The 13,648-nt window shown below is 45.3% G+C and overlaps 2 protein-coding genes across 2 annotated transcripts; one reads left to right on the forward strand and one right to left on the reverse strand.

Moving 5' to 3' along the window:
* Window positions 1-7,748: 7,748 nt before the first annotated feature.
* EZHIP (EZH inhibitory protein) lies at window positions 7,749-9,004 on the forward strand. The gene is made up of 2 exons (XM_047764199.1): window positions 7,749-8,889; window positions 8,922-9,004. Exons 1-2 carry the CDS (start codon window positions 7,749-7,751, stop codon window positions 9,002-9,004), a joined length of 1,224 nt encoding a protein of 407 aa, XP_047620155.1.
* Window positions 9,005-9,024: 20 nt separating this feature from the next.
* Window positions 9,025-9,648, reverse strand: LOC125118024 (glycine-rich cell wall structural protein 1.8-like). Its single transcript, XM_047764200.1, has one exon. It carries the CDS (start codon window positions 9,646-9,648, stop codon window positions 9,025-9,027), a length of 624 nt encoding a protein of 207 aa, XP_047620156.1.
* Window positions 9,649-13,648: the final 4,000 nt, after the last annotated feature.

The following is a 13,648-nucleotide window of genomic DNA, read 5'->3' on the forward strand; positions in this document are numbered from 1 at the left end:
TGTGTATTGGGAGAAGATAGTTTGTGACTTTGGTGTCACTGGTCCAAAGTTGGAGAGAGATCATGTCCCAGGAGCTGAACTGCATGGATTATACCCAAGTACCCCCTGTAGGCTTGATTTAGATATTGAGATTATGAGATATTTAATTTTGAGCTGATGAGATTTAGATGAGTTTTTGGAATTGAGCTGATGCTGTGACACCATGAGAAATTTGGAAAATGTGAGATGGGGTAAATGAATATTCTTTGTGGGGGAGACTGGATCACTGGGGGCAAGAGGGAAGAATTCTAAGCTGACTCTTAATGACCTGGACCTTGTATAATCTCGTCCTATAAAGTGTGAGAAGAGCCTGGTACTTTGATGGCATGTTGCTCCTGTGATTATGTTACATTATATTGGAAAAGAGATTTTGCAGATGCATTGAGGTCCCAAATCAGTGAACTTTCAAATAAGGAGGTACCCTGGGTGAGCCAGACTTAATCAGATGAAACCTTAAACTGCCTGTGTGTTTCCTAAGAGACTGGAGTGTGAGAGAGTATATGAGGGATAGATACGGCAAGAAACTGTGGGAAATCTCTGGGAGCTAAAAGTGGAAGTAAATTCTGCTAATAACTTGAATGAGCTTGGAAATGTATTCTTCTGAAGAGCACCCAGGGAGAAACATAGCCTGGCTGTCTTAATTTGTTTGGGCTGCTCTAACGAATTAACCATAGACTGAGTAGCTTAAGCCACAGAAATTTATTTCTCACATTCTAGATGCTGGTAAGTCCCATGTCAAGGAGTCAACAAGTTTGGTATCTGGTTAAGACTTGCTTCCTGGTTTGCAGATGGATACCTTCTTGCTGTATCCTCACACAAAGGGAGCTCTGTTTTTTTTTTTAAGAAAATTTTATTAAAGTATAGTTGATTTACAATGTTCCTTCAATTTCTGCTGTATAGCAAAGTGACCCAGTCATACATGTATATATATGCATTCTTTTTCTCATACCGTCTTCCATCATGTTCTAACCCAAGAGATTGGACATAGTTCCCTGTGCTGTATACAGTAGGACCCCACTGCTTATCCTTTCTAAATGTAATAGTTTGCACCTATCAACACCAAACTCCCTGTCCATCCCACTCCCTTCCCCCACTCCTGGCAACCACAAGTCGGGTCTCCACATCTGTGATCTCTTCCTGTTTTGTAGATAGGATCATTTGTGCCATATTTTAGATTCCACATATAAGTGATATCATATGGTATTTGTCCTTCTCTTTCTGACTTCCTTCACTTAGTACGAGAATTTCTAGTTGCATCCATGTTACTATGAATGGCATTGTTTTGTCCTTTTTATGGCTGAGTAGTATTCCATTGTATAGAGAGCTCTGTTCTTTTCATTCCCTTTTAAGGGCACCAGTGCCATCCTGGGGCTTCACTCCAATGGCTCATCCAAACCTGATTACCTTCCAGGGCTTCACCTCCAAAGTCTATCACATTGGGGATTAGGGTTTTAACATGTGGATTTTAGGGGGGACAAATATTCAGTCCATAGCACTGGCCAACTGATTTCTCAAACTGACTTCCTCCTGTGAGACACTGAGCAGAGGACCCAGCCATGTCACACATGGACTTCTTAACTCACAGAACTGGGAGATAATAAATGGACATTGTTTTAAGGCACTAAGTTTGTGGTAATTTGTTATGCAGGAATAGAAAACTGACACAGATGGAATTGGTGCGTTATAGAAAAGGCATAAAATCAGCTTTAATAGCTACTGCCAGTTTTCCAAGTGATAGTAAAAATTTACACTCCCATCAGCAGTTAGAGTTCCACTTCTTTCTTTTCTCCAACTCTTGATACTAATAGTCAATTTGGCTATTCTGGTAGATATTTACTGATACCTCACTGTAACTTAAATTTACATATTCCTCATGACTGAGTTTGGGCAGTATTTATTCATTGGTCAATTGGATGTCCCATTTTATGACATGCCTGTTGAAATACTGTGCCAATGTTTAATTGCATTTGCCTTTTTTCTTAATTTTATTCTGTACATAAGATTTTGTGTGTGTGTGTGTGTGTGTGTGTGTGTGTGTGTATTTTTTCAACTTTTTCCTTTGTGGTCAGTGCTTTTCGTGTTCTGTCTCAGATATTATCATCTATACCAAGGTCATGAAGATATGTTTATACATTCCTTTCTTTCCTTTTTTATTTTTTTTCTTTCTGTCTTTCTTTTTCTTTTATTAAAGTATAGTTGATGGTATGCTTATCATTATTTTATAGCTCTATTTTCTGGAATTAATTTTTGCATATGATGTAAGTTAGGAGTTCTTTTTTTCCATAGGGATGGATATACAATTAGTCTAGTTCCATTTGTTTAAATGACTCTTTCTCCCTCCAAGCACTGCATTAGTACCTTTGTTGTAAATCAGGTGAAAATATATGTGTGTGTATATTTATAGCCATATATGTGTTCATCTGTTTGTGCATTCTCTGTTCCATTGGTCTGTTTGTCTATTCTTACACACAAATCACACTATCTTAACTATTATGGCTTTTTAGTAGGCCTTGCAATCTGGATCTGAATGTCCTTCATCTTTCTTCTTCTGGATGGCTCTTTATGAAAAATTAGCTGGGATTTCAACTGGAATTAGATTGAACCCATGGATCATTCTGATGATGAATCTTTGATTGAATTTTCATGTTGTCTTCTAATTGATGAACATGATATATCTCTGACTTACCTAAGTCTTCTTCAATATCTCTCAGAAATGTTATATAGATTTCAGAGCAGAAATCTTGTGACTCTTTTGTTAGATTTGTTCCTAGGTATTTGATGTTTTCTGATATATAATAAGTGGCATTGAATTTTTTTCTGTTTATAATTTTTGAAGCTAATATATACAAATGCAACTCAATTTTGAAATAGTGGCCCTATATCCAGCAATCATGCTAAATTCACTTATTAATTCCAATATTTGATATATACATTCTTTATGCTATTTCATGTAAACAATCTGTTGTGTGTCTTCTATGTTTTAAGAGCTGAGAAACCATTACCCAAAGAACCCAAAGCTACTTACATTTATATATCATTAACCACAACTGGGAAATGTACATTCACAAACCAGTCACTGGAGTAGTAGTGAGGTTACTATGACCTGGTTAGTCAAACACATTTCCCTTCATATATCAAATACATTGCATTATGATTAACTGCCACAATTTTCCTTATTTTAACCACATATCTAAATATTTAGATATTAATGCTTTGAATCAAAATTTGAGAATCCATAGATAGATGATGATGGAATATTTGTGGAACATTCCTCTATATAAGTGGTTGAAATTACAATTCTTGGGTTATACAATTTCTTATGTGATTAATATGTGAAAAACCTTTGAAGCTTGTTGCAGAAGAAGAAATTTTTTAAATGAGCAAAATTAATTCACTTAAAAATTTACCCTTTAGCTATTTATAAAGCAAAAAAATATCAGAAAATTTAATACATAAACACATCAAACTTTTAGCAATAGTTATCAATCGCTGTTAGAGTTGATCATGATTTAAATTTTGTTTTAAACTTTTCTGAATTATCTAAATGCTCAACTGCAGGGTTTGTCAAACTAGACACCATTGGCATTTTGGGTCAGATAATCCTGTTGTCAGAGGTTTTCCTCTGCATTGAGAGCATCTCCGACCTCTGCATGCCAGATGCCAGTAGCATGTCTCCCTCCTCAATTGTGACAGTCTCCAGATGTTTCCAAATTTCCCCTGGGGGAGGGGGGCAAAATACACCCTCTGCTTGGGAACAACTGTACTATAATGAATGAAATTCTAATAATGTAGAAAGCTAGGTAAATGTTAACAATAGACAGAAGTAAATAGAGATCAGTAGACAGAATATATTCTGTGTGTTTTGTAGATATCATAGCCGTTTTCCCGCGGCATTAAAATTTTCCCAAAAGCATCCTGAAAAGCTGCATAGGTCTAGTTTATGGACATTCAGTACCCTCTTGGAAATAGCATTTCATACTATTTAAAATAAATAACACTATAATAATCACCTTTGAGTATATAACACTGTGAAAATAATATGAGTGTTTCTTTAGAATTAATGCCTAGAAGAGAAAAGGTAGTGTCAAATGGACATGTTTCAGACTATGTATTACCAACTTTCCATCTGGCAGGATGCTATAAATTTGTAACCCCATCCACTAGTATATAAGCCCGTTTTTCGTGGATTTTTACAAAAGCTTAAAATCTATTCAGTGTTTTTTAAATGCAAATAGCTAAAAAAAAAAAAAAAAGATTTTCCGTGTGGCTCAGCATGCAGGAGGATGCGGGGTCGTTCCCTGACCTTGCTCAGTGAGTTAAGGGTAGAGCATTGCCGCATTGCCGCATTGCTTCAGAGCTGTGGTGTAGGTCACAGATGCAGCTTAGATCCCCCATAGCTGTGGCTGTGGCGTAGGCCAGCAGCTGCTGCTCCAATTCCACCCCTAGCCCGGGAACTTCCATATGCCACAGGTGCGGCCCTTAAAAAAAAAAAAAAAAAAAAAAAAAAAGGATTTCTCATGTGGCTCAGTAGAATTGAACCCGACTAGCATGCATGAGGATGCTGGGTTGGTCCCTGACCTTGCTCAGTGGGTTAAAAGTAGAGCATTGCCACATTGCCGCAGAGCTGTGGTGTAGGTCGCAGACGCAGCTCAGATCCCACGTTGCTGTGGCTGTGGAGTAAGCCAGCACCTGCAGCTCCAATTCGACCCCTAGCCCAGGAACTTCCATATGCCACAGGTGCAGCCCTTAAAAAAAAAAAAGAAAGAAAAAGAAAAAATGCAAATAGCTCTTTTTTTCTGAATATGAGAGTAATGTATGTTCATTGAAAACATTCAGAAGATGAAGTATGAGAACAAAACTCACTCTTACAGATTCTTTTTTCTATGAGCATGAATACACATAAACACTCTCTCTTAAACAGGAGCATTGGGAAAGGGCACTAAGACGCACCAGTGGAGTTAAACAGAGGGACTTCCTTGGCATAAAGTTTGAGATCTTAGAGAAGAGCAAATCAGGAGGGAGAGTGCTCTCCTTTAAAGAAAGAAAGGATGGGGGCATTTTAGTTATTACTAAGTCAAGGATCATGATTAAGGCCCAGAGATTCTAGAAAGGAGGCAGAGGAAAGGAAAGATCTCAGAGTAAACTGAAATAATTCCCAAGATCCAAGATCTATGAAACTGTCAAAAGTTGGCCTAGAGAATTAAGAGAGTAGCCATGAAATAAGTTGGAGTTCATAATCCTAAATGACTAGGATAACTAGAGGGCATGGTGCTAGGACATAACTAGCACATGTCAGGACAGGATCACAGATTCCCACTGTGACCCAAATATTCGAGCCTTCCCTATTCCGGGGAGGACACCATCCACCCAGATACTTTGGCCAAATGATTGTTGTCCTTCCCTTATGATGTCACAGTTATTCAGATTTTCACACCTGAGGCCCCAGACACTGTGGGACAAAGATAAGCCGTTCCTGCTCTACCCTATCTGAATTCTGGTACTACCAGATCCATGGGCATCATGAAATGGACATTAGTGCACAACACCATATATTGGAAAGGTGGATGACCAGAATGCATTCTATTCATTTATTCTTCATTTAAGTCCATCCTGTACTTCATCAGTATTTCACTTTACATATTCCATTCGAATCCAATTCCTATCCCATCCTTCATAATCTTGGATTCTGTTTTTTATTCCAAGCTTCATTCCGTTCTTTTGTGATATTTTTAAATTTATAGTGCGTGTTTCATGGTCCATTTATTTTAGGCCATTGCATATTCCACTCCGTATTGTGGCTGTTCCTATTTTAATTTCCTTCTGTTTTAATTCTTTACTTCACACCATACTCCATTTTACTTCTTTTTTTCATGTAACATATTTTCCTTTATTCCATATGCCATGAGATATTTCCATTTTGCATTCTATTCCATTTTTCCATTATATTCCATTCAATTTTCCATTCCATATCCTATTCGAGTCCGTATTCCATTTCCATTTTATTTGTTTCCACTAGAATCAGTCTCAATTTCATCACATTCTGCATTCCATTCCAAATCCATTTTCCACTCCCTATTAAATACTCCAACTACTATTTTGTTTTTGTGTTGTGTTTCAGTCCAGTTGCTCATTAATTGCACAAAATATCCCATTCCATGTGGCCAGAATTGCTGTCACAGCAACTTTCAGGAGAACCACCTACCAAAATTTTTATCAAATAATTACAATTGCACGTTAGCTGTATTCAGAATTTCCTTTTCTGGGAATTTATCCGCAACAAGATCACATTTGAAGATCTGGACAATTTTTAATAAAAAGCATATATCTTACATGGATGTGTTATAGAGAGTGAAAAGCTGGAAACAACATAAATGTTGATCAGTATAGCAGTGTTTGAAAATGTAAGCTTCCTCCATAAAAGGAGTATTTTGTAGTTACACAATGGCCTTGTCGAAATTTATTTATTGACATGGAAAGTGTGTTTTCTGGACTCAGAAAGCAGGTTACAAAACAATATGTACACATAAGTAATTCATTTTTATAAAAACAAAAGGACCATTCTACCAAAAAATAATTAAACATCCTCACTACTTGCCTTTGGGTATATGGGAACCTAGGTTCTAGTTTTCCTTACATTTGCTTTTCTGTTTTGGGTACAGAACAGTAATAATGACTTTCATAATAATGACTAAAAATTAGTTTCCAAATATTGCACTCCAAGCCTGTGCATCACACCATGTTTATATTAACTGAAACTAGAGAGTAGATCAAATCGATTAATGTACATTCATTAGTGGATTACTGTACAGCCCATACAAACGGTGATGCATCTTTAAGGGCAACATTACCATTAATCCCAGGCAATCTGTCTATGTTCAGGGTACAAGGCAGGAGGAAGAATCGTGCTGGAAAATTCAAATTCACCCTACCCTCCCACCCCCGGACTTGCCAAAATGCTGAACTTCCTGAGCCAAGACCCCAGTGTAGGCCCCATCCCTTTGCTCCCTTTCAGGCCACTGTCCAACCAGATTTCTGAGTTGGGTCACCCAGATGCCTGGAGGAGTTCTGGGACCGTCCCCTTTAGGGTCACAAATACGGGTCCAGTGTCCTGACCATATTCCAGGAGGGATGACTAGCTAGGGACTGAGCCACCAGAGTGGTGCTACAGGCTAGGCTTACTTGGGATGACTCAAAGTGTTTATATAGACAGCCTCTCTATGCCTGCCTCCTCTTTTGAAACACACATACTCCTAGATAAGGATGGGGAATTCACAGCATTGATCCAGCCGGGTTCAGTCGGGCCTGGGTGATGAGGCTGACGGGACTGACGGGGCGAACGGGACTGATGGGGTAAGCGGGGTGGATGGGGCAGAATGGGCAGACAGGACTGACGGGCGGACGGGACTGACGGGGCGAACGGAACTGACGAGGCGAACGGGACTGACGGGGTGAACCGGAAGGATGGGATGGATGGGGGGATGGAGCAGACCAGACCCCAAAGTGTGGAGCACACCCCCCTGCTCCGCGCTAGATGGAGCCAGTTTTGCCCGCTCTCGGAGGGCGAGATGAGAGTCACATGACGCCCAGCTCGCCAATCAGAAGGAAAGACTCTGCCAGGCCCGCCCACCCTCCTCACTCTGGGCGTCCCGGGCTCCAGTGAGGCAGCGTCTGCAGCTTCGCTCTCCAGTCTTGAGCTAGAATCTGGCATTATGGCCACCCAGTCGAGCTTGGAGAAAGAGCAGCAGCCACAGCAGGGTGAGGTGCCTGCAGAGCCGAAGAACGGCGTCACTTCTGCGCCTGGCGACACCCATGAGACCGAGAACCCCGATCCTAGTGCCTTGGTTTCCAGCGACTCCGGTGACCGGTCTCCGTCGGGTGGCGGCGCTCCTCAAGGAGACACAGTGAGTTCGTCCTGCGATGTGGCCGATGCCGGCACCATTTCGCTCACTGGGGCAGATGCGGGGCCGCCCTCGGTGGAGGGTGTGCAGGAGAGAGGGTGCCCCGACCTCCAAGGCGGCGGAAGTTCCCCTGCGAAGCTGATCTGTTTGGTGCTCGAGACGGGCCAAGGCATCCAGATCGCACCTTCGGTCAGTGGAGCCGCCATCGGGCAAGCAGCAGGGGGCGCTGGCCAGCGTCCCACCCAAACCACGAGCCCGGGGAAGAGCAGCGGGAAGAAGCGGCCCCGCGGTGAGGAGGCTGCCCCACTTCAGAAGCTTCCACGGCGTTGTCTGTTTCCCGGGGCTGCCGGGCCCCAGTGGTCCATGCCTTCACCACCATCTTCTCCGAGGTCTGAGCCCAGCAGCTGCGGCCATTCTCAGGCTTCTCAGCAGAGCAACGCATCGCCGCCGCCGGGTCCTGCCCTCCGAAGCAAGACCAAAGCACCAGGCCCTGCTCTTTGCAGTCAAGCAGCCAGGCCAGGCCCTGCCCTCCGCCGCCGCAGCCACGCCACCGCATCGGGCCCTGCTCTTCGCAGCCGTTCATCCGTGCAAGGCCCTGCCCTCCGCCGCCGCAGCCACGCCACCGCATCGGGCCCTGCTCTTCGCAGCCGTTCATCCGTGCAAGGCCCTGCCCTCCGCCGCCGCAGCCACGCCACCGCATCGGGCCCTGCTCTTCGCAGCCGTTCATCCGTGCAAGGCCCTGCCCTCCGCCGCCGCAGCCACGCCACCGCATCGGGCCCTGCTCTTCGCAGCCGTTCATCCGTGCAAGGCCCTGCCCTCCGCCGCCGCAGCCACGCCACCGCATCGGGCCCTGCTCTTCGCAGCCGTTCATCCGTGCAAGGCCCTGCCCTCCGCCGCCGCAGCCACGCCACCGCATCGGGCCCTGCTCTTCGCAGCCGTTCATCCGTGCAAGGCCCTGCCCTCCGCAGCCGCACCACCCCGCAGGGTCCTGCTCTCCGCAATCAAGCAGTCAGTCCAGGCCCTGCCTTCCGCCGCCACACCACGCAGCCAGGCCCGGCTCCTCGTAGCCACGCATCTGGGGCCCGCGCTACTGTTCGCAGCCGTGCAGCTGAGCAGCGCTCTGCTCGCCACCACCGCCGTGCACCAGAGCCAGGCCCAGCTCACCGCCATATACCCGCGCCAGGCCCTGCTCTCCAGCACCATGCATCCGTGCCAGGCCCTGCTCAACGCCGTCGCGGTGCACCCGAGCCAGGCCCAGCTCGCCGCCGTATACCCGCGCCGGGCCCTGATCTCCCGCGCAATGCATCGGCGCTAGGCCCTGCTTGCCGCCGCCGCCGCCGTGGTTCGTCTGCTCCAAGCCCTGCTCCTCGCCGCCGCCGTGGTTCAGTCCCAGATCCGGCTCCTCGCCGCCGCCGTGGTTCAGTCCCAGATCCGGCTCCTCGCCGCCGCCGTGGTTCAGCACCAGATCCTGCTCCTCGCCGCCGCCGTGGTTCAGCACCAGGTCCTGCTCCTCGCCGCCGCCGTGGTTCAGCACCAGGTCCTGCTCCTCGCCGCCGCCGTGCTCCAGCGCCAGGCTCAGCTCAACGCCGCCGCGGTGCTTCCGCGCCAGGCCCTGCTTCCCGTCGCCGTGCATCTGGGGACACCAGCCCGCCAGGTCCTGCTCTCCGTGGCCGCGCATCCGGGCCAGGCCCTGCCCTTCGAAGCCGCACATCCGGGCCAAGCCCTGCCCTCCGAAGCTGCGCCGCCCAGCTAGGCCCTGCCCTCCGAAGCAGCGGCACAACTCCAGGCTTTGTCCTCCGGAGCCGCGCCAGTCAGCGAAGATCAGCCCCTAGCAGCAGCTCCTCTTCATCCGAGTCTGCTGGCCAGAGTCCTCCTCCATCCCCTGGTTTCGCCTCAGGACGGCGAATCTCTCAGAGCAGCTCAAGCTCTCCTGAGCCTGAGCAAGCAAGCCTTGCTACCGAGCGTCCCTGGCACGCAGTCCGTATGCGTGCCTCCTCACCCTCTCCTCCTGGTAGGGGATATCGTCTCCCAGTGCAGTTTGGTGAGAATCTCTCCTCCTCATCCACCTCCTCTTCCCCCGCCCTCCGTTCCTTCCCTCTCCTACCTCCCTCCCCTGTTACCCCTGCTCGTGGGTCTCCCGGCCAGAGCTCCTTTTCCTCCTCCTCCACTAATTACTCTGGCCGCAGTTCCCCTTCCTCTTCTCCTAGGTTTTGTGGTCTGAGCTCCATTTCCACTCCTAGTCCTGCTAGCCTTAGGCGCATCCTGCTGCCGGAGCTTGATGCCCTGAGCCCTCTCTCTCCTGGAGAGCCGGCTGAGACAGGGAGCCCGCCTCCCTCTCCTACACCTCCTGTGCCTTGATCCTTCAGCAGCATCTTTGTAAGGCCCGCAGAAGGAATCAGCAGCCACCCACTGCCCTAAATGGGCTGCTTGTTCTGCGGTTACCTGTGAGGTTTGTTTCCAAGTGTTCTAGCCCTTAACCAACATTAATAAGCAGTTTTGAAGCCTCTTCTTATAATGGCCCTCTCTAGCAGTTATCTGCTGTTAGCACTTGATTCCAGCCCCCCCACCAAAGCCTGCTTTTGCCCCTAAGCTGAGATTTCCCTTTTCCAAGTTGCATTTATAAAATGAAATTGTTGAATGAATAAAATTAAATGTTGATTTCATTAAAAACTGTAGCTTTTTTATTGTCCAAAAAAACTTAATCCTATGTTTTATTTATAGGACTTAAGAACGTTGTTGGCATACTAGCTGACTCATTGGGAGGGAGAGAATAAAATACCTAGCATTTATTTCTTTCTCCTGTCTAACATGGAGTTCAGTCCCGGTGATTCCCACTTATATGCCATATATCCTCTTTGCATAGGTGAGTAGCAACTTGGACAAAAAAAAGGAGCAGAGGTTCAACCCAAGGTGGCTAGAGAAGCAGAGCGATGGAGATACCCACATTGAAAGAAGCAGGGTGCGACCCTGTGTGGATGAGGGGAATATTTCCTCAAGTGGGAGTAGGGAGTGCTGGAAGGAAGACTCCGGACCAGGAAGGAGGAAAACAGTGGCAGTCAGGAGCTGAACAGGGGATGTCTCAGTTTCTAGAGTGGGAAAACGTTTATATGTAGGGAACAGGAATTCCTGATGTCTGTGGGGAGAAGGGAGGGCGAGGTCTAGGAGAGTGAGTCAAGGTTAATGATTGATGTAAAAATGGTCAGATATTTAGTGAAAATTGTGTTAATAGATAATCCCATTTAAAAATTTACTGTGGCTGGAGTTTCCACTCTGGTGGTGTAGGTTAATGATCCTGCTTGTCTCAGGTGTTGCGGGTTTGATCCCTGGCCCAGCCCAGGGGGTTAAGGATCCGACAGTTATAACAGCTGTGGTATAGGTTGCAGATGTGGCTCAGATTCTCCCCCTGGCCTGGGAACTTCCATATAACCCACAGCCATGCAGATGTGGCTGAAAAGGGAAAAAAAAATATTGTGACTGAGCAGATATGCAACGGTGAGTATGTATGTGTGTGTTTATGTCCACAGGTGTAGACATATTTGGAGAGAATTAGGTGGATGTACGCCATGCTGTGAACAGGGCATATCTCATTTTTTGAATAACTGGGGGTATGGTCTTCTGCATTTTCCATCTTAACCATATCACTGGTTCTGTAATGAAATTCAGTTCAGCTGTTGTTCAAGGAATTAAGTTGTGGAAATATGATAGACCACATTAAAAGAATAGAGGAGTTCCCTGGTGACTCAGTGGGTTAAGGATCCAACATTGTCACTGCTTCGCCTCTGGTTACTGCTGGGCATGGGTTCGATCCCTGGCCCCAGAACTTCTGGATACCATCAGTGTGCTCAAAAAAATTTTTTTTTTCAAATTCTTAATTAAATAAAGGAATAGAGTGAAAAAAGGTAAATCAAACCAGTAAAAGGAACTCCCTCTCCCTACCTTCCCATATTTCTCCTCTCCTTGTTCTTCTGGTCTGTGGCCAGTGCCGGCATAGACCTGGCCAAGAAGGGCCCTATTCCTGGGCCCCACATTTTAGAGGTTCCCGCTCAGGCCCTTTACATGCTGTATTTAGACCACCGAGCTAGAGTCCCCAGGGACAATGGGTTGTGCTCAGCATGTCCTAACACCTTGCAACTTTTGTTTATAATGTTTGTTTCCTCATTCCCTGCGGCTGCTTCCAGGTCCTTTAAGGCCCTATTCTCAGGGTCCTTCCTAAGTAAGGGAGGTCTGGGCCTATGATACATACTCTTAGGCCCTAAAGATGGCCAAGTGGCCACTGTAGAAGCAAAAGGTAGACAAAACTTGGAGAGGTAGGCTGAAGTGTTCTCAGGGTTAGGTGTGAGGACATAGCTGGCAATGGGAAGAGATCAAGGACACAGACCAAGGGCCTTCATTTGTACTTTTGCCCCAGACACACTGCAGATTTTAGCAACTGGCCTGTATATATAATCAGCTCTGTAGCCAGGACCCAGAGAGTTAAGAGACACTCAGGGATAAATATCTAAGAAGCTACATCTTGTCCATGAGGGCAGCAATAGTTCAGGTCCTAGGTTTGGTCCTTCCTTCAGTGAGCCAACATAAAATAGGCCGAAGCAGAGATGCCACTAACTACTGCATATTAGTGTTGGTTTTGTTTGTTTGGTTTTGCTCTTTAGGGCTGTGCCCATGGCACATGGAAGTTCCCAGGCTAGACTCTCATACTTAGTGAAGTAAGAGAGAGAAAGACAAATACCATATGATATCATATATCTGGAATCAAATATATGGCACAAATGAACCTTTCCACAGAAGAGAAAATCATGGATTTGGAGAATAGACATGTGGTTGCCAAGGGGGAGGAGGAGGAAGTGGGATGGATTGGGAATTTGAGGTTAATAGATGTAAACTATTACCTTTGCAATGGATAAGCAATGAGATCCTGCTGTGTAGCACTGGGAACTATGTCTAGTCACTTAGGATGGAGCATGATAATGAGAGAAAAAAGAATCTATACCTGTATGTGTGCCTGGGTCACCATGCTGTATAGTAGAAAATTAACAGAGCACTGTAAACCAGCTGTGATGGGAAAAAAAATAAGAATCACACAAAATTAAGAGAAAAAAATAAAGACACAAGTTTTCAAATAAAAAAATCAAATTAGCCATTTCAAAAATGGAAAAGACAATTCATTATTGTACTTTATAATATGAACACATTTCTATAGGCTATGGAGCGACAGTTTTGCCAACACCAGAAGCCACTGCATAAAAATCTAAAAAGCAAAATGTTTAGCTTCCAGAGCACAACGTCTAGGAATTTAACCAATTTGAACTTGAAGCAGTTATGGAAATACCACTGAGAAGAGTATTTTCCTCCAGAAATTGTTTGCATCTTAATTCAGTTTAATGGGTGAATAGAATACATCTGGGATTGACATTATTCCCTTCAAGCCACCTTTACACCTTACATGACATGCAGGTGTAACACGTAACAATCATGATAATGTTTACATGTGTTAAGTACTGCTTTATTTTTTTTCTGATCTTTTTATTTTTAAATGATTTTTATTTTTTCCATTATAGCTGACTTACAGTGTTCTGTCAATTTTCTGCTGTACAGCAGGGTGACCCAGTCACACACACACACACACACACACACACACATACACATTCTTTTCCTCACATTATCCTCCATCACAACACAGCTTTAGGAAATAGTTCATAGTGAGCTCATTT

The sequence above is a fragment of the Phacochoerus africanus genome, chromosome X, assembly GCF_016906955.1.
Source record: "Phacochoerus africanus isolate WHEZ1 chromosome X, ROS_Pafr_v1, whole genome shotgun sequence".
NCBI lineage: Eukaryota > Metazoa > Chordata > Mammalia > Artiodactyla > Suidae > Phacochoerus > Phacochoerus africanus.